At 40.3% G+C, this 22,082-nt stretch overlaps 1 protein-coding gene across 3 annotated transcripts in view; it reads left to right on the top strand.

Moving 5' to 3' along the window:
* entrep1 (endosomal transmembrane epsin interactor 1) overlaps positions 1-22,082 on the top strand; it is a 51,091-nt gene that overhangs the window by 22,269 nt on the left and 6,740 nt on the right. For 2 of the 3 annotated variants that reach the window (XM_086207023.1, XM_086207021.1), the window contains exons 3-10: positions 5,960-6,070; positions 11,459-11,578; positions 11,965-12,072; positions 13,466-13,599; positions 13,717-13,852; positions 16,399-16,471; positions 18,368-18,541; positions 20,331-20,662. In XM_086207023.1, the coding sequence (XP_086063149.1) occupies positions 5,960-6,070; positions 11,459-11,578; positions 11,965-12,072; positions 13,466-13,599; positions 13,717-13,852; positions 16,399-16,471; positions 18,368-18,541; positions 20,331-20,662 (1,188 nt within the window). The remainder of the gene's footprint in view (positions 1-5,959; positions 6,071-11,458; positions 11,579-11,964; positions 12,073-13,465; positions 13,600-13,716; positions 13,853-16,398; positions 16,472-18,367; positions 18,542-20,330; positions 20,663-22,082) is intronic. The other variant, XM_086207022.1, reaches the window with a different exon arrangement.

The raw sequence follows: 22,082 nt of genomic DNA, 5'->3' as shown, positions 1-22,082 counted from the left end.
AAAATTGTCAGTGTCATGTCCATATTGTGGCCTTCCTGTTGGATTTAGGTCATGAGTGTCCCCATAACATTTGTAGGTCTTGATGAGACCAATAATTGAGTTTTGGTTTCATGTCTCTACGACATTCGTTCTACAGCTGTGGTCGGCTGTGGAACACGTTTCTAGAGATATAGGTGGCACTGTGAGCACATTTTGGTACTTGGGGGGTTAATTTTGACACTTTATAAAAATGTTTGCCAGACCGGATGTGCATGCCAAATTTGGTTCGTTTTTGAGCATGTTTAGGGGGTCAAATTAAGGTTCAAAGTGGAGTTGGAAAAGAGAAACCAATGTTGCTAAAACAATAGGGTCTTCGCCCTAAAGTTCCTTCGGGCTCAGGCCCTAAATATATGCCCAGAAATGCGCTAGAAATAAACATCGGAGTAGGATAACATACCATCTGTTGACTGCATTATTTGCTGAGAGCTGCACATACTGCAAATAGTGCAGCTCTATATACTGTAAGACACAAACAAATACAAATGATAATTTTTTTTTAGTGTTTACAAAAAACAACAAAACTAAATTCTTGACAGTTTCCATGTCAGTTTTCAACATTGTTGGCATTAAAATCAACAAATAACAGAGAATGTGTTAAAAACTGACCAAAAATAAATAAACTATCACAGCTTCAAATTATTATTTAGTAGTCCTGCCATTAGTCAAGTCAGTTTTATTTGTATTGTGCCTACTCACAACTAAAGTTATTTCATGACACTTAACAATTAGAGCAGGTCTAGTACCACACTCCTTAACCTCTTCCACTCAAAGCATATTTTCAGGAAAAAAATGCCTAAAAAGACATACCCATAGTAAATGTGTAATTCCTACACTTTACTAAAGGTTATATGCATGTTCTTGGTGTCCTTGGACATCTAGGGACTTCAGAGAATGTGTTCCAATTGTCAGAAGTGTTGTATCTGTCATTAAGCCTGAGTAAATTGGAATAAACCAGAGGAAAACACTATGCCAGCTATGATTTCATGCACTCAGACACCACTGATCAGCTTCATCCACTCCTTGACCACTAATTTACCAAAGTTGATAGAATTTGGGCGAACAGTGAAGCCTAAATCAAGGACTTTGTAAGGATACACCCAGGCGAGAACTCGGTCTTCAAATTGTGCCAAAGGGATTATTTTTTACCTCTGATGAAAACTGGCTCCAAATTACAATAAATCTTAATTTTAGTTGTCTACTACTAACTATTGGAGCTTTTGGCTTTTGTTCAGCGGTCTGTCTTTGTCTGTGGGGCGCTGCATGTAAAAGACGGCGAGAGCGCATAGTTTGCGCAGGTTTTACGCTCGAAGTTTTACGTAGCTGGGATTTGTAGTTCTTGGAATGGTAGGTGTCGATCGATTCAGTAGCTTTTCCCCTTTCCAAAGACTACAAACACTGCCGTAAAGAAGAAGTCTACGCTACACTATTCAACTTTGATTCCGCTGTGGTTGCAAAATTTAAATGTCCCGATTTTGTACCAAAACAGATTAAAATCACCATGAAAAGGTAACGTTTGCACTAAAACAGACACCCGACCCTGTTTTGTGAGCATTAGAGTCCAAACTTTGATCGAGAATATAAAGTAAACATTGCCCTCAAATTTCGGTACATTTTTACAGCGCCCAATTACGTCCAGTGTTTTTCGGCCCGGCAGCGGGCCGATCGGGCTATAAGGGCTAAGTTAATCTACACCCAACAACTCTCCAGGAGCAAGCACAGTTTGAAACAATGGCGATGAAAACCTTACTTTTAACAATGTTGAGCAGATCCAGGCTTGATGGGAACGGATTGCATTGACCGGTTTGGGGGAAAGAGCAGAAAAGCGGGGCAGAGATAAAGAGGGAGAGAAAGGTGAAGAGAATGATGGACAGATGGGGATATGAGCAGGTGATGCTGAGGGTGGCCTTCTTCAGGTCTGTAGCCTCCTCCAGCAGCAGCAGCAGTCAGGGTTCTGGGAAATGGGGATGCAGAAATGCCCTGGAGAAGAAGACGAGTTAGTAACACATAAGTTTAGGAGGGCTGAGAGGACAGAGATGAGGGGAGAGAAGCCCAAAGCCCTAGATGCCCAGTACGAGCTGCCTGGATGGCAATATTTCTCACCAACAGCTATTCCTCATTTATATGTATAAGTTAGAAATGAGGTTCAAGTGCTGCTGTACAGGGTAGACAGTTATTTCCTAACAACTGACGTGTTCTGCAGTTAACATGACATCATATATGTCCCTGACTGTCCACACCTTTACACCTGAAACACCACAAACTTGAATCTAAAAGTCTCCAGACAACTTATTCTCCTGAAAGTCATACAGCAGAAAATCTGGTTGCTGCGCTGACAGACACACTTCAGGACCAGCTCCTTGATGAGAATAAACTTTCAGCCATAACCACAGATAACGCTGCCAACATTGCTGCTGCAGTCAGCTTCCTGAACTGGCCGTGGCTTAACTGCTTCGGTCACAATCTTAATTTGCTGTTACAAATGCAGTACATGACCAAAGGTGAAAACAGACCGTGCCCTCGGACTGTGCGGTAGTATTGTCAGGGCCTTTTCACGCAGCTGGAATACCATGGAATAGATAATAAGAATTAAAACTAAACTAATACTGAAACGAATAAACTAGACATTTTTAAACAATTAAAAATTAAATTGAAACTAGGAAACAGAGTCTGACTGGAACCAAACCAAAACTAAAAAAAAAAACAAAAACTTGTATACAAAACAATAATAACTCTGAATAGTAGCTACATTTTATATATATAGCCAATTTTCCCATTGACAGTACTGTGCAACTCGCTGGGGCTCCACATTCGCCATGCTGGAGCATAGGGTCGTCACAATACTAGAATTTGAATATTCAATACTGATACCAAGGAAAAAACTCGATACTCCAAATGACAAAATAATAGGCATGAAATGTCAACAAACAGTAAATATCATACAAATAACATCTGTTACAACACATCAATTAATTAAGCAGCTGACATTAACGTATGTGCCAGTCAGCATTTATCATAATTCAGGGCTCTCAAGTCTCATGTCCGCTGTGTGACACTTGCATTTCAGCAATTTCACACACATGACTATGTTTCTCACCCTTAAATATCACATTCAGTCACGGTGAAATATATGTCTGTATATAGCATGTAGCCTAGCTGATGCTCGGAAAAGTAGTCAATGAATAGCCTACAACACAACAATACAACACATTTATGATCTAACTCACTTGTTCTCACATCTCACCCCCACAGAGAATGGAAGCTTGAGAGCGCTGATCATAATGATGCTTCATACTTTAATGTTGTTAAAACGGGAGCTTTACCAACCTCTCACAATTCTGTGTAAAGAGTGGGGTGTCTGTCTTTCAGGTGTTTTGTCAAGCTGCTAGTGCTACTTGACTTGGTCACCAATGCTTGTGGCAGAGCTTGCAAACCGGCCTGTCGCTATCTGTGACTTCTTCCTGACTGTTTGCCTCATGTGCAAAATACTGCCATACTGAGCTTTTGCTTTTGACATTTTTGACCAAAATTGGTCAAGAAGGTCCAGCAGCAGCACTCGCCATTTTTCACTAGCTCCATCCTACACACGCTGAGCTTCTAGTAAGGGGAGGAGCAAGAGGTAGTTGGTGTGTGCCTTGGAACTAAGTGAAGCTGTGTGTCAGCTGCAGGTGAAGACAGCACTGTTGGTACCCATACTTTTGAGTATCTCATCAGAGAATTAATTTTTAGAATTGAATAATATCCGGGTATCGATACTTTTGACAACCCTAGTGGAGTGCATCCTCAAGCAGGCCCAACCAATCAGACCAGGCCAGCCGAGAGATATGATCCCTCCAGCGTGTCCTGGGTCGGCCCCGAGGCTTCCTCCCGGTTGAGTGTGCCTGGAACACCTCCCGAGGGAGGCTTCCAGGAGACATCCTCACCAGAAGCCCAAACCACCTCAACTGACTCCTCTCAACATGGAGGAGCAGCGGCTCTACTCTGTGTCCCTCCCTAATGACTGAGCTTCTCACCCTATCTCTGAGGGAGAGCCCAGCCACCCTGCAGAGGAAACTCATTTCGGCCGCTTGTATTTGCGATCTTGTTCTTTTGGTCATTACCCAAAGCTCATGACCACAGGTGAGGGTTGGAGCGTAGATTGACCGGTAAATCGAGAGCCTCGCCTTTTGGCTAAGCCCCCTCTTCACCACAACGGACTGGTTTAGCGCCCGCATCACTGCGGATACCGCCCCAATCCGCCTGTCAATTATCAGGCAGACGGTACAGTGCCATTCAAACCAGGACAAACTGACTGAGAAACAGTTTCTTCCCAACTGCTGTCAGAGCCATAAATTCTTCCTCCACAAAATAAGTGCAATGTATCTATGCCATGCAACTGTCACTACCTCTTTTAAAATATCCTATGCCAATTCATTTTTTACACAGTCTTTGCACCACACCTCTCTACCATGTAAACCATGTTTACATATATGCCTCCCCTAGACTTCATAAGTCTGTATATCGCACATTGTTCATCACTTTGTTTTTATATTGCTCTTATATTGTTTTTATATTTACATATCTTCTCTGCACTGGAAAGCCTGCACCTTACCCTTTGGTTGTAATAGTTACAATGACAATAAAGTGAACCTGAATCTGAATCTGTCTGACTCCCCACAGTAACATCTTTCAATGAAAACTCTTTTCATAGTAACCCATCACCGACCTGTGCAGCTGACTGCTTACAGACCATATCTGACGTTACATAAGGGTCCTGCTAGATTTGTTTGCTGCAGGGAAGTACAGACATGCAAGCTGGTCATGTTTGCTTCTCTTATTGTGCATGAACAAAAACCTCTGTTGAGAAAAAACAGTCTACCTGCTCCTTCCTCCAGTAAAGAGGAAACATTGAGTTGCAGTGAAAGAAACCTGTCTCAATGGTGAGATAGATCTCTTTCATATCGAAGCACAGCTTTTTTCACCATTTTACAGTTGGAGAAGTGGATCTTAATTCTTTTGTAACTGAGCTGACTTGGGGTAAAGAGTAGATTTTCCTGCAAACATGTCTAAAAATGTTTAAATTGAATTAACACTGTCTTATGACATGCTTGAAGTTTAATTAGTTGATTGGTTTCATTAGGTGTCATTGAGCACAACTGTATAGCATCTGTAAAACAAATGGATATGGATACTTAAAGGAAACAGACATGATGTATAGTATTGGTCCAAGGATGGGCCCTTGTGGAACTCTGTGGCCAACTGAAGTTATCATGGAGGAATCATCAGTAACAAGTAACTTAATAAACTTGTTTACCTGAGGAAAACCTAATGTAACCTAATGTCCACTCAGTCCTGTGACAACTGTTACCACCTGGAGACATTAAAGGGTCAGAGTTGTCTGTTGCCACTTAAAAGGATTATAAAACATGAATCCAGCTATAAATGATGTGGCTGAAATAAAAAGGGAATGTTTTTGACTCAAAGATGTCTCTTGAAGCCAAAGCACACTATAACAATATGAGAGGCAATCATGGACATAAGAGAAATTCTTTCTAGCTAGTGTTGTCACACTGTCAACCTCAGTAGAAGATCCTGCAGAGATCTACTGGTTCCAGCAACCACTGGAATCTAGAAGTTTCTGTTCTTGGAGCTTCATTCTAGACAAGCATTAACTTAAGTTTCATTATGAAGTAAATATGAACATCTGTCCAACATAAGAGTGCAGCATGTTTCTGCTGTCAAATTCAATAAGGGGTGACTCATGATTTCACTTGGACTTTTTATATTTGTGTTAGCATATAGGCTGTGCTACATTCCCAAAGACTGTCTCTCCCCATTTGATCACATCATGTGTATTAAACCTTCTTGTATTGTTATTTTATGTCCCATCGGGTTAATTCATCTGCCCTCTCGTCTTTCCCCCAATCCATCCCACCATCTCCAGGTCAATGTGTTTGTCCTGCTGTCTGTGGTGTGTGTGCTCCTTAATCTGGCTGGATTCATCCTGTGCTGCCAAGGAGCCCAGCTGGTTTCCAGTATGACCAGCTGCCAAATGGTGAGGCTATGGCATGTTTGTTTTAGCTTCTCCATTTGTTTGTAGATCTCCTGACTTCTTTCTCATGCCTGCTCCTGTCTCTTCATCCTGTGGAAAGTCACACCTACATGGCTTATTGAGAGCATCATGCTTATTAATCAGCAGGAATGTGTTAGTGAAACTGCTAACAGACAGCAGCAAAGTCAGTTAGGAAGATATGATTCATTCATCATGGGTTTTTTTCTTTTTAAATAAAATTTAAAGGTTGAAAAAGCCTTCATCTCTTCCTGCCCTGATTTAGCCATGCCAATGCTGTTACCTGCTACAGTTCCCTGGATACAGCCTGTCATGTTATCTGTATTTGGGATTGAAAAGAAGAAAAAATATCTTTGTTGCTGCTCAGTCTCTGATATGTCTATTCACTATGTTCCAGGTTACATCAGTTGCATTCTGGAGCCTCAAGAATTGAAAGAAAAATGTTCTTACATAAATCCTAATTTATCAAACACTGCCAAGCGGTCTGAATGACCAAAAAAAACAAAAACAACCCAACAACAACAACAACAACAACAAAAAAAACCTTATTGACAAAGGCAAGACTCATTGAATTACCGAAAATAACTGCCTCAAGGAGGCAATAATTTTCATAAGATTTTGCCATTTTTCTCCAGAAAAATCTCTCTTCAAAGTAACTAGTTACTGATGTGTTCAGATAACTACTATAGTGGAGTAAAATGTACAATATTTCCTCCTAAATATATTGGAATCAAAGTACAAAGTCCCCTTGAAATATATATCCTCAAGCACAAATACCTAAATGTATGCACTACTTCAGTTAAAGTAATTACTTTCTACCTCTGCTTCTATTAAAAGCTTGTAAAAGTTTATGAAAAACGCCTTCATTCTTACCTAAACATCAACTTCATATATGCTGTGAAATTAGTAAAATTCTCTGAAAATCCCTGTCTTGCAATGTTTAAGTGACAAATAAACGAAAAAACAGCATCAGATTCGAAATCCATTTCCTTTTTGTTGGCACATTTTTTACATACAGGTGCTGGTCATATATTAGAATATCATGAAAAAGTTCATTTATTTCAGTAATTCCATTCAAAAAGTCAAACTTGTATATTATATTCATTACACACAGACTGATATATTTCAAATGTTTATTTCTTTTAATTTTGATGAACTGACAATTAACGAAAATCCCAAATTCAGTATCTCAGAAAATTAGAATATGACTTAAGACCAATACAAAAAAAGGATTTTTAGAAATGTTGGCCAACTGAAAAGGTCATCTACAGCACTCAATCTTGGCATGGAGTCGATCGGTCTGTGGCACTGCTCAGGTGGTATGATAGCCCAGGTTGCTCTGATAGTGGCCGTCAGCTCTTCTGCATTGTTGGGTCTGGCGTGTGGCATCTTCCTCTTCACAATACCCCATAGATTTTCTATGGGGTTAAGGTCAGGCAAGTTTGCTGGCCAATTAAGAACAGGGATACCATGGTCCTTAAACCAGGTACTGGTAGCTTTGGCACTGTGTGCCGGCGCCAAGTCCTGTTCGAAAATGAAATCTGCATCTCCATTAAGTTGGTCAGCAACAGGAAGTATGAAGTGCTCTAAAACTTCCTGGTAGACAGCTTCGTTGACCTTGGACCTCAGAAAACACAGTGGACCAACACCAGCAGATGACATGGCACCCCAAACCATCACTGACCGTGGAAACTTTACACTGGACCTCAAGCAATGTGGATTCTGTGCCTCTCCTCTCTTCCTCCAGACTCTGGGACCTTAATTTCCAAAGGAAATGCAAAATTTACTTTCATCAGAGAACATAACTTTGGACCACTCAGCAGCAGTCTAGTCTGATGCTGTCTCTTGTTAAAGAGTGGCTTGACACAAGGAATGCAACAGCTGAAACCCATGTCTTGCATATGTCTGTGCTAGGTGGTTCTTGAAGCACCGACTCCAGCTGCAGTCCACTCTTTGTGAATCTCCCCCACATTTTTGAATGGGTTTTGTTTCACAATCCTCTCCAGGGTGTGGTTATCCCCATTGCTTGTACACTTTTTTTCTACCACATTTTTTCCTTCCCTTCGCCTCTCTATTAATGTGCTTGACACAGGGCTCTGTGAACAGCCAGCCTCTTTAGCAATGACCTTGTGTGTCTGCCCTCCTTGTGCAAGATGTCAATGGTCATCTTTTGGACAACTGTCAAGTCAGCAGCCTTCCCCATGATTGTGTAGCCTACAGAATGAGACCTTTGCAGGTGTTTTGAGTTAATTAGCTGATTAGAGTGTGGCACCAGGTGTCTTCAGTATTGAACCTTTTCACAATATTCAAATTTTCTGAAATACTGAATTTGGAATTTTCATGAGTTATAATCATCAAAATTAAAAGAAATAAACACTTGAAATATATCAGTCTGTGTGGGATGAATGTATACATTATACAAGTTTCACACTGAGCAAGTATGTTTATATATATGTATGTATATGTATATATATATATATGTGTGTATATATGTATGTATATGTATATATATATATGTGTGTGTATATATGTATGTATATGTGTATATATATATGTGTGTATATATGTATATATGTATATATGTGTATATACAGTATGTATGTATGTATGTATATGTATATATATATATATATGTATGTGTGTTTCTTTTAACATTGTTAGACACTTATTTGGATTTTTTTAGTGCATCATACTACATTATTGATTGGGAGGGGTGTTTAAATATTTCTGTTAAACAACCACGGGCTCATAATTTTCACAAAGTTGGGAGAATCTAGTCAGATTTGTCTTTCTGTACATGGAATTGAGTGTCCATGATTGTCTCATGCAGCAGCAGTAACCTGTAACTGCTCCACAGTCAGCAATATTTAGATCAGAATTGTCAGGAGCAAAACTGTTTTATTTGCTGTATTTCTCATGTTTTTGACATCTCAAATGAAAGAGTGAGAGAAGCTGTTAGATAGATTAAAGACATTGGGAGAGATGAAGAATCCCTTTTACTCCACCCTAAAAAGATCCCAAATACTTTCTTTTCTCAGCCTTTCCCTGCTGCATTTGCTCTGTGAATAAAGTCAATAAGAGAACTGCTGAAGATGGAGCTTGAGTCGACTTGCAGCCTGACTGACTCTTACTATATTTATCTTCAATTAGCTACTGCAGACCCATCACAATCAACAGGCTAAAGCAGATTTGTTTTAGGTTTGGTAGCATAGTTCAAATGTGATTTCTTGGTCCAGAGTTCCCCTGTGTGAACTTCTGACCTTTCCAGCTGTTGTGTTGTCTTTCTGCCAGGTTTCCCCTGTGTCTCTTTCCTTACTCATGTATTTTTATCTTGTGTATGACCTGGTTGGAGTTAAAAATACCCATAATGTCTTCAGCACCCTGCTCTATAAATAGACACGGTGCTGTGTTCAGGTTCATGTGTCTTTATTTGCTGTTCCTTACATTTGCCAGTCAGAGCTCTGCTTTATTTTACAGGCTCTGTTACTCCTTAAGGACTCCGTATGTTCAGACAAATGACACATTACTTCTTGATGGTCTTTAATGTCTTGACTGTTCTCTATTTTAACACTTTTGCATGTAAAGCACTTTAAGCTGCATTCTTTGTATGAAAGACGCTAGATAAATAAAATGTATTATTATTATCACTGTTCTTATTAAAATGGTACAGGCAAGTGTCTAGCAGTAAAAGTTAATGTGAAAGGAGCCACATTTAATATTGATCTTGATTTCTGGAAAATGAGGAACAACACAACAAATTGTGTATTAAATGTCTTAGTCATCCAGCAAGTGATGACCTAAAAACCAATCTGATTATAGAGGTCATGATGCCAACCTGGTCGTCAGAAGCAAATATAGGTTTACTATCTTGTTCAAGGACACTACAGTATGTTTGTGTGGGGAAGGGGAAATCAAGTTAGCCACACAGGCGACTGCAAGGACCTCAGATGCAAAAATTTACACACACACACACACACACACACACACACACACACACACACACACACACACACACACACACACACACACCAATAGGTTACACTGTAATCAAGGTCAAGGCATAAGGTTCACAAAGCCCACATGTAATGTCACAAAAATTAAAACTGTATATCCACACATACGCTGAATCTCCTAAAAGTACTTATCTGCAGACCATGACGCCAGACTTCTTAACTTCTGCAGCTGAAGAATTCGCTTGACCTCAGTAGCAGGAGCAAGGGTTAGGGTAGGGGTTAACCCCACCACTACACAACTTTATTTATACAATAGCAAAATACAAACTGCATAAAAATAAATAAATAAAAAGAATAACCGTATCAAGAAGGGGAAACTGTGAACCTCTGTGCCAAATTTGGTTCCACTCGTTCAATAGTTGTCATTCTGGTACAGAATTGAGCAAAATTAAAAACTCCCAACTGAAATTAAGCTGTTAGTTCCTTTTGGACAAAAATTGCACGTACAATGTATACACTGTAGATTAAGAGAGCCTTGGCAACAATTAGTTCTGTTAACATTAAATGGGGCTGCGAATTGCATCATTCCCACTGAGTGCCAGTTTTCAAATTGCACAGGGCTTGGACCCTACTCATACTTGCTCACATGTTTAGTTTTTTTTGGTATTTTAGTACTATTTTTAAAACTATCTATTGGCTTCTAAGAATGATGTTTATTCATTAGAATTTGCTGAAAATGTCATTAATTACTCATGAAATCAAATCAAAGATTCTAAAAGTGGCTATGTGTGTAAATATCTATTTTCTTATTATTATCTGTTACTCTTAAAGCTTTTACGTACTTCTAGTGGACAGATTTTAATCTTGAATGATGCAGGATCAGAATTTTTTTCTTTTTGATATTTTTTTTTAATCTTTCTTGTCAAACCTGGGTTCCCCTACACTACCCACAATGCTCCGGTATCACCTGCTAATGCATAGTTTGAGCCAAGCAACAGCCATAAAGGTCTGCTAACCTCCCACAGACCCAGATTGTTTTCATTCCAAAACATTAACCCTGACCCTCTTAATTGATAACACTCTAGGTATTTTTTTTAATCCAGTTTAAAAGCTCACACACCATCATATGAAGCCACAGAAATCTTTTTTTTTACACTCTTTCTTATGTATTAATACCACCTTTGAAGATTCTGACAGAGAAATTGAACTTCCCATATAAAGAATAATTTTTCAATTTCAATTTATTGTCCACAGAATCTTAATTTGAGGTTTTTCAATCATTAGTTCTCTTGGAAATGGTAACCTTGTTTTCCCCAAGTTACTTGCCAGTCTGTCATATGTATGAAAGCCTTATAGAAATTAAACTCTAACTCAAGTGTCTTAAACTCTCTCTGTCCATGTGTCCTGTATATTGCTGTAGAGTGAAGTGGGAGATGTGTGTTACTGCTGCTCCCTCTCCCCCACCTCCAAATGCCCTGAGGAGAAGCTGCTGGAGCTTTACTCTGCTCATTCCTGCAGCACCATGAGGATCCTGCTTAAGGTAGACCAGCTTCAACCATAGAACTAATTCCATATAGAAATACTGTTGATTAAGTTAAATAAAGATTCCACTAATTGTTAAAGAATAATTTTTTTGGGATTAGTTAATCTAACCACTTTCACGCATTTCTTACAAAACCACTCAAGTGTTTAATTTACCTTGGCTCAAAACAAGACCTGCCTCAACGAAATGCAAGTATTTTATTGTGATTGATCTGATTGAATTTTTTGACCAATTACCAGGACAATACAAAATGTACCATTTTTTTAATTATTTTTCCAACAGTGTTCAAAAGTTTGCACTGGGCAATATTTTCTATATTTAATAATAGGTAAGTATGTCTGCCTACACTGTTCTAATGCTTCTAATTTTGTGTCCTCTCTCAGAAAGTTTTGTTTGCACTGTGTGCTCTGAATGCTCTGACCACCGCTGTGTGCCTCATGGCAGCTGCTCTCAGATACCTGCAGATCTTCACGACAAGAACACCCTGTATGGTAGGTTCCCACCAATCGACTGTGCTCTGCTGCATGCCACAAGGCTAGTTTTGATTGTTACTTGAAATAAACAGACTTCAGCCTACGACTATTTTGAAATATCCATGTCGCAAATGATGTGGTGAAAGACAGCATTTTTTCTGAGTTTAATCAATTGTGAGACTGAGGGATGTGATTTTGCTCCAAATAGGAACCCATTTTGAATGAATCGCTATTTGGATCAACTTTTTTAAATGAAAGCAAAATAACCTGACTGGTGTGGAGGACTAAAACAACAATAATGAAATCGACAGTTTAAGAAAGAACACCGTGGTAATCAAATACAAGTACAGGTTCATTTGAAAATTGATAAATCTGCACAGAAATTATAAAAATCCAAATGTACTATTAATTTATTGGACTTTGACCAGTGAGCTGGGTCCAGGGCTTAAATTTGCCGTTGACCTCCTCTGTGATGAGCACAAAGTCAGTATTACCCACAGAGCCACAGCGATAATATTAGCTGTATACACGCCAAGTTAAGATAAATTTCTCCATCCATCCACCCAGGCATTTTCTACCAGTTATCCTGTTAAGGGTCGCAGGGGTGCTGGAGCCTATCTCAGCAGCCTTTGGGCAAGAGTTGGGGTTCACCCAGGATGGGTCACCTGGCGACCTGTCCAGGGTGAACCTCGCCTCTCGCCTATAGACGCTGGGATAGGCTCCAGCACCCCTGCTGGGTGGGATAGGCTCCAGGGATAGGTCTTGTTTAACGAATGCTTCAAGACCTTTGGTCACTCTTGATTCTTTTCCACTGCCTGAATTTAATCAACACTGGACTGAGTCAGGCTATTCTAATTTTGAAACACTTATCATGTGAATTCAATTTTGAATAACAATTTTTAGTTTTTTAAATATACAGGCCTTTGTGCATGAAAACTAATTCTGTTTTTTCATTCAGCTGTTTGAATAAATATGTGTGCACTTTCTATCACATTTGTTTTGCCCCACAGTCCCACAATGAGTTTCATGCAGTTTCAGTGCAGCTGGGGAAGTTCCCAATTAGAAACCTCTCACTTTCAAATTAACACATGATGACAGCAAATAGGAAACATTGTCCTATTCTACTACTGCTGTCAGAGTGCATAAAATTGTAATCAACCTTGTTATGTCGGCAAACACAGTAATACATTGAGGCTCAAGAAGTCATGAAAAAATAACTTCATGTCATCACAATGACCTGCGCAAATCAGTAGCACTTAAATTAACAATGACTCATTTGTGTGTGGCATGAGTCCATTTCATTCGCCACATGCTGCTATGTCCAGTGACCCTCTTTTTCAGTCAGATGTGTAATATGATAGTATATTACATGGAGAGTGATGTCATTTAATGTGTCTCTACACTATGATAGGATGAGCCCAGGGCCACTGTGGAAGAAGGGGAGGATCCTGCTAATATCCCAGATCCAGAAGAGTTTGTGGCCCCGCCTCCTCCCCCCTCCTATTTCTCCACTTTCTACTCATACACACCACGCTTAGCCCGCCGGTAAGACTATATGCACATGGTTATAGAGGTTGTGTTTTAACTGTCAGTGTCATCTTTCTGAGTTGAAGGGATAACTCCAACAACTCTAACTCATTAGCTGCTTTTTGTGTGTTTCAGGTTGCTAGGGGATAGCGTGAACCCGCTGCCCCATATGTATGGGGGACGAATCAAAGGGGTGGAGGCCTTCTGTCCGTTAGACCCTCCGCCTCCATACGAGGCTGTTGCTGGAAGCTCCACCAGTGCAGTGATTCAGGTACATACATAGGACCGTAAAAATGAGCAAAAAAATAATATTTAAATATTCTTCCTAAATCCATCCATCCATCCATTTTGTACCACTTACCCTGTTAAGGGTCACGGGTGGCTGAATTCTATCCCAGCAGCCTTCAGACAAGGTGGGGTACACCACGGGTCGCCAGTCCATCGCAGGGGCAGGGCCAACACATTTAGACAGACAACAGCATCAGTGCTAACCACTGCATTACTGTGCCACCTTCTTTTTGAATATTAAGATATTCAGATATATATTATCAACGATTTGAAGAACTATATAATTTAAACACAAGAGCGTGCTGCAAATAAATACAACAACCTGAAGTACTTCCACACGGGGCGTTTTTGATTGTGCAAGTGCAAATCATCATCTCTTCAGTCGAGTCTTATTCTAGACTGTCTGCATTTTTAGCACCAAAAAGTCAAGTCAAGTCAGTTTTATTTGTCTAGAGCCAAATCACAACAAAAGTTATCTCATGACACTTTACAGGCAGAGCAGGTCTAGTTCCACACTCCTTCAATGAATCTACACCCAACAATTCTCCAAAGTCATGCTAGAACTTGTGAATTAGACTGTGTCTTTTATTTAGTGTACATACATACAGGATATAAATTTTCTTATTCAAACGTTCCTTTAGATTATATAGTAAAATTCCTATTTTAATTTGGACTGTTCTTTGACAGCCTTGATCCAAAGGACAGATTCAAGATAAGGCATTCTGTTGGGCCGTAGGTATCATGAAGAAACATGTTATATATAGGGATGAGCTGGATACTCAGATGACACAAGTGTCCAGTGGATAGTGCAGTTGTGAAAAAGCCTTGTAATAAACAAGTAACAATGTTTCATTATCTGGGCTTGGATTAAGGATAAAAAATATTGCTTTTGTCAAGGAGGGAAAGTCCTCTTTGGGTGTATGTGGCCCACAGCATTCACAGTTCCTCCCTCACACACAAAGCTTAGAAGCTCTGCTCTTTTTAGCTGCCTCAGCAGCACACAGAAGATAGACATGGCACTCATTGCTGAGTCCAAATACACAACTTCTTTGTGTACAGGATTGACTTCATTGATTTCATTGACCTGCTTCTGTTCTGAAAATAACAAGTAAGCAGAGTGCCATAGCAAAACACACCCAGTGATTTGACACAGTTGAATGAGCCTGGCTTTTTTTTTCTCCATTGAATCGCACTTTAAGTTATAGGCAGATATAAAAGTAGATCAGGTGTTTTTATTTAAAAAACAAACAAACAAACAAACAAACAAAAACCATTGAGCACTGTATAATGCCTAGGTCCATAGTCACACTGTCGGTTCATTTAAACATAAAAAACAAATCCAACCAGTTTTTGGCCAGCATGTACCCCTCTTTATTTCTGTCGTGTGCATGGGTGTGCACACCAAACACATACACACAAAGTCTTTCTCTCTTATTTGATTAATTTGAAACACTTCTATAGAATCAGAATCAGAATACCTTATTCATCCCCAAGGGAAATTCTGTTCGTAACAGTGCTCCACTCAACAACAAACAGGGAATGAAGAGAAAATAAGGCTATGCACATCGTGCACATAATGACAGAACAAGACAATATACATAGTGCAAAAGAGCAGTGTGCAAAAAATAAGTCAGTACAATTTGTGGGTCATTTACATGAATTAACCCGAAGACAATGCAATTAGTGTGGAAGGTCAACAATATTTGGGACAGTGAGTGATACAGAGTGTCAAACTGTGATACAGGACTGGCAGTCAAGTCAGTGGCAGTAAGCCTTATCTTAGACTGTCCTATAAATAGTTTACTCCTCTGACCAAAAACATTGGTCTAAAAGCTTAATCTGATGTTTTTGGAAAAAAAATTAAAAACTTAGATATTGTAACTTCTGATCAATCCCTATTAATTTCTTGAGATAAATTCAGCAAAAACACATTAGTTCATTTTAAGCCATATCTACTTCTGCCATAAACCCATCCACCTCCAGTTTAAATCCTGCCCCCTCTTATTGTAGATAATAATAATAATAATGGTGTTCTTGCTCATCCCCACTACTAACCCTGCAATTTTCTTAATTCTGGGGTTCACACAATTCATAGAATTTCACCACTGTCTCCTGGTGATGTGTCTGTTGACTTTAGCTTCTAATTTTGTTGTGATTTAATTGCAGAAAACTAATGCTGAAACAGCAACATTGTGATTTGTTTCTGATTTGTTAAAAGCATTCTATATAAGGCTGTGTCAGGTCTATCTGCAACACAAGCAGACAACATTTTTTCTGAGCAGAGATTGGAAAAGTTAGCAAGTACACAATGCCACATGAGTTTCTGAATTTATTAGGGCAAGTCAAGTCTATACATTGTCTTTTGATATAATTTCCCTTCAGCTCAGTGTTTGAGGTGATATTTCTGTCAAATGCTTTAGAAGAGGCAAATTTTAAGTTCTTACCATGGTATTGTCAATGAAAGAATCACTAAATGAAGTAATGACCTTTCTGAAACTATACCAGCACGTTGGTCTCTCTTTATTTCAGGAGACAGAGATTGCTCAGACGGAGCTGACTGTGAACCTCATCACCCCTCCTGAGGCAGGAGATTCTGTTGCAGGTATGACAGGAAAATTTGGGATGATGTGGAAAGTGCAAAAGAAAAACAAACCAAAAACCAGTGATATCTAAATCTGCTTCCCATTGTACTTCGCTATGGACAGTGCCGCACACTCCAAAAGAAATTGTGGTGATTGGAAATGGGTGATATCAACAGATTATTGTATACTCTGTTCTGACCTGGTATTACTGCTAGTTGTCCTGAGTGATCTGATAATGTGGACAGCTGTGAGTACAGATGTGAACATCCAGTACTAGACCAGTGATTGATTAAAAGTAGTGCCATTATTTGCTTGTCTACCTCTTTCGGTGATGGTTCTCATTTACTGATAGTGTAGCACACTAGCATCAACAAAACCTTAATTTTTCCCAGATCCTGAGGATTTCGACAGTATCTCAGGGCGTAGCACAGCTGAACCAAAGAGTAAAAAAGAAGCCCGAGAGCAGGCATGTTTGAATGGCAGCTCACAGGTCACATTCAGCTCAGACACAACCTCTTAGTGGCCCAAACTGTGGTCTCATAAGTGAAGACACATTTTGCGAGCCTTAAGAAATTTGAACAGTGGTGCAGCACATGAATGCAAAACTCTGCACAGCCTAGTAATATTTAACCCACAGCAATGCGTTGTTGTGTGTGTCATCTACTATCGAATGGTAGCATATCTTTCTCAATCCAGAAACGCAATAACAATTAACAATGAAAACCGTTGTCTTAACCTTACCTAGACCGACAAAGACTTGTTTATTTTACCGCCAAACTGATGTGTTCATTTTGCATAGAGTTCATTGCTGTATTTAAATGTCATAGTGTGTGGACACACCACATAAAAAAACACCAGACTTTCATATAAAATTTGAAGTTTGATTGCATCTTAACAGCTGGATCTTCACTACCATGCTGCGTTCATGTGCAGGATGAGAGAGCTTCAGTAGCTCCCCTTTGTGTTTTATAGATATTGGAAAGGAAAAAAAGACCATGTACTGACTCTGAGGCGGTGAGAGACTGCATACTGGCTGTTGGGAATGAGGTTATACGTTGACAAATTAAAAACGAGAATGACCTCTGGTATTAAAATCATACCTTTTTTGGAAACTTCACACATTTGCAGGGAGGAACTTCTTCCTACAGATGTGTTTGCAGTGCTGTTGGAAGACCTGAAAAAAAAGCTGATATCATGTGTGATCATGCATGATATCATCATATAGCAGCGGATTAATCTAATTGTCGGTTGTTTTTGGTGGTGAACACTCCTGAGAGGAATTTTCATGACCTGCTGCCTGCTGGTCACTGAAAATGTCTGGCCCACAAACATTTCTTGGTTTAAAAACCTGGCCTAACTGAATTTGTGATTGAATAGCCCTAACCGAGAGAGTAACCTCCAGTGCTTACTGCTGCCATGTGAAAGGTCTTGATGGCCGCATTTTACAACACATGGACCTGTATCGGAGTCATCTATTTGAAGGGGACAACTTAACAGTCCTCGTAGATGCTGAAGAGAAATAAACTACAGTGACCCATTGCAATTTAAGTATCTCATGTCACATGAACACACACGCATACTGCTCAAGATATCCGTAAAATCCAAATCACTCTGACCACTGACACACCACCTCACCATCTGACATTGCCCCCAACCCCCTTGAAATTTACTGATTCATGCACTAAAAGTGCCATACTATTACTTTGCATAACATAACATAACATAGCTTAAAAGAGGAATCTGGAGGAATTTTAAGTCCCATCAGTGAGAATTTGTTCTACATTTCCTGAAAAACAGTGATTTGGAGCATGCACGAATCATCCCTGAGTTTTATGGTTATAATTTCACATGACTGTAGTTCGTTCCGGTTGAACCAGTGTCCATCTGTCTGTCTGTCTGTCTGTGTCTAATTGAAGATACGAGGCCCCAAATGGCAACAGCCTCACCAGGCATCATCGTGCAGGCAAATGCCCAACCCCAGCCCCACCCCCCACAGCACCAGCAGCACACTCCAGCTCTGACCCCTCGCAGAAAAGTCGGAATCCACCGCTCCAACAGTGACCCAGTGTTGATGGATCTGGCTGCTAAAGGTTTACTTTTTTTTCAATTAGTTGAAATAGATTCAATTAAAATACCTTTATAAAGTGGTTAAAGACGCATTAATTCGTCTCAACTCGTCATATTGACAGTAAATGTTGACTCACTTGATATTAGTTCACTTCTTGCCTCGCTTTGGCTGTACACTTGTTTCTTGCAGGTATGCTGTTTCATAGAAAAATATTTTATTATTTTATTCTATATGTAATAGACATAACATAAATAACTTTTCTCAATACAACTTTCCTGTTTTTTTTCTTCCCCCTCCACCAGTTGAAATTGTATTTGTATAAAAGTATATAATAATTTAGAAGTACAGTTAAATTGTTATTTTTCAGGATCAGAATAGTGATGCTGGATCAGGTTTCTACTAAAGAATTTTGCTTGTAAAAGGCTGAATAAGATCTCTAGATACAAGTTCCTCTTGAGTAAAATTAAATGGAGATTTGCTGAAGTTACTTACTTACACTAGTACTACTGTAGTGCATCAGATCTTTGAGGCCTTTGCTGATGTAAATATGTTTGACTCGGAGAAAGATCGCAACAAAATGTATGTGGTATAAACCATTGTTAATATAAATCTATTGAATAGATTCATTTTAGGGTTGATTTTGATAAGCTGAATTTAATATGTGATTAACTTGACATATCTGTCTGGTGGACTGTTGAAATGTCCTGCTGTTGTTACTTAGACATATAGCTGTACTTAACAATGTAGACATTAAAAAGAAATAGAGAGATGTCTTTCTTTACTCTGTAGATCACAGCAGTGATTTTGACATGAAATGGTTGGTAAACACAGGTGCTACTAATGAAATTAACAAAGGTTCTGTTCTATGAATATACAGTCTTTATTAACTGTGTTAGTAACACCTGGGCTTAGTTACTATTTCATGTCAATAAGGTGGCTGTGAAAAAGGCCTATTCTAAGCGGGATGGATTTTAGTTCAGAATTAAAGGAACAAACCAGCTTCTTCAGAAATACTGTTTTTGTCCATCCTCACCAAAATTGGATAAGACAATAGATACCTTCTCTCTTCTGTGCCTCATTAGGGAGCTGAGACCCATAGACACCTGCGGGACATGAGTTAGTTTAGCATAATGTGTAGTAGTGGTGTGTTGTGAAGCATAACTTCACTCAGCCTCGAACAGCTTTACTGCTATCTCTGTGTTTTCTGGGTTTGATTGGGTCAGGGTTCAGTGTTTTGGTTTGTCTAGAAGTAATCTTACTCATCCTCTCTTAAAAAGTCGGTCATGATTAGTCGCAAGTCGTCCTCAAATGTTTGTTTTGTTGACAAAACTTTTGAGGTGCTGTGTCAAATTACTGCACTTCCACTTTCAAGTATGGAAAGTACTGTAGTTCAGGCTATTTATCTGACTCTAACATTACAATGTCTTAAAATCTTAAATTCATATTTCATTGTGAATTTTATATGCAACCCTTGTTCTATTAACATACGCAAGTATCTTTTTAATGAAAAGTTTGTTTGGTGATTCTTTTTTTTTTTCATTTTTCATGGAAGTATGCTTCACAGTACATCCACTACCATTCATTTTCTTAAAATAACTAGCAGTCAACTGGTCTCTGTGGGTGTTAGCTCCCTAATGCACACACAGAGGAAATATTGGTAACTATTTTCTTGTCTGGCTCTTGGGAAGTGTTAGAAAAATCTAAAGTTATTCATGGTTCTTATTGGTAATTGTGATAATAATAGTTTCATACATTTAGATAGTTGTCACATGCCTTGTCCTTAATTTGTTCCTCTTGGGTGACTTCTACAGTGCGGAGCAGCAATGCTCCCATCGCTGCTGCTCCTCAGACCACAGACTCCTCAACCCAGACTTCCCAGCCCACACTGGCTGCCCACCCCCAGGTCACACTCCGACGGGCAAACAATGAGAGCATGAAGCCACGCAGACCACGGCCCTCCTCCATGGTGGACTACCAGAGCTACAGACACACACAACAGCTGGTCAGGAGAATCCTGGAGCAGCCAGCTGCTCAGGGCCTGGCCCCAGAGGTCCAGGAGCTGGTAGACAGCATAAGAAATGTGCTTCAGTCAGATCAGGAACACATGGAGGAGGCTGTGCGCTGCGCCAGCTACATAGAGCAGGTAGGGGGTTCATTGAGAGATGCCTAACTCAAATAAAACCACATCAAAGAAAAAATTTAACGTTATTTACATAACCCTGGTTCTCTGAGTAATATGAGTGAGATGCACACCCCATAGCAGCCCTCAGAGGCATTCATCTCATTATACCAGTCCTGATTGGCTCCCACTGTGGGAGCAGCCACGGCTGGGTGCACAGCAACCACAAAATCTCTGCCAGCCAATGCATTGCAGGCCAATCCGGAGCTGTTAAAATCGGGTCGTGTCTGTACTCCATCACTCTGGACAGAGTGGGAGGTATCAGGGCCAGGGGCGGGAATGAATTGAGAAGCTTGAGCGATCAGGCATGCGCCAACATGTCTATGCCCAGGGGAGCATCCATGCTGTGCAAAGAGTAAAACAGTACGCATTGCACATTTTTTCTTGAGGCGAACAGATCTACGGCAGACCAACCGAACCATGCCCATATCCGGTCCACAATCTCTGGATGCAGGGCCCACTCCCCATACACTGGTGCGCCCCTGGACAATGGCCCCGTGTTCAGGGCTCCCGGTATATGCATCTCTCTCAGGGAGAGGAGAAGGCCGCCACTCCGAAGGATCAATTTATATGCCAGCATGTGTGACCAACAGGAACGTAAACTGTCCTGTCGGTTGATATATGCCACCGTGGTCACATTTTCGGTTCTCACCAGGACATGATGTCCCTGGAGAGACAGGCGGAAGCGTTTTAAGGAGAGGAACACCTCTGAAATCTTCTGAAAATTTATGTTGGGCCGGTAAAGATATCACGCTCCAGCAGCCCCTCACAGACAGGCCTTCGTGCATCCTGCCCCAGCCTGACAGACTGACGTCTCCAGTGACCAACTTCCTGGACAGGACTGCCCATGGGGACCCCCTGGGTCAGGAAGCGCGGGGCCCACCAGTTACGCAGTGCCCCGGTGCAGGCTGGTGTGACCAACGCTCTCCATGCGCCATGACGTATGGGATCCAGCCTGCATGGGGTCAGCCAAAGCTGAAATTTCCTAATGCGTAGGCGGCCGAGACAGACTACAAGAATGACTGAAGTCATCAGTCCAAGTAACCGAAGACACAATCTGAATCGAACAGACTTCTCTGGATGAAAGAGCGCAAAGCATGCCTTGAATGTTTCTACTTGCCCCACCAGCAGTTGGCTGTGAAACTCAAAGAGTCCAGAAATAATCCCAGAAAGTTTATATTCTGTGTGGGGGAGAGCTGCTCTTTTTCACGTTTACCACAAAGCCCAGATCGAGTAGGTGTCGTGTGAGCATAAGTGTATACGCCATGGCTTCCTGTTCCGATTGTGCCAGCAACAGCCAATCGTCCAGATATGTAGCCAAGTGGATTCCCTGCCACCTCAGTGCGCTATCACCGCTTCCGTGCACTGTACAAACACCATCGAC

This window comes from Aulostomus chinensis, chromosome 6 (genome assembly GCF_037954235.1).
Source record: "Aulostomus chinensis isolate RoL2024-O1b breed Wild chromosome 6, RoL_Achi_v1.0, whole genome shotgun sequence".
Classification (NCBI taxonomy): Eukaryota; Metazoa; Chordata; class Actinopteri; order Syngnathiformes; family Aulostomidae; genus Aulostomus; species Aulostomus chinensis.
This window is presented reverse-complemented; position numbering and strand designations above follow the sequence as displayed.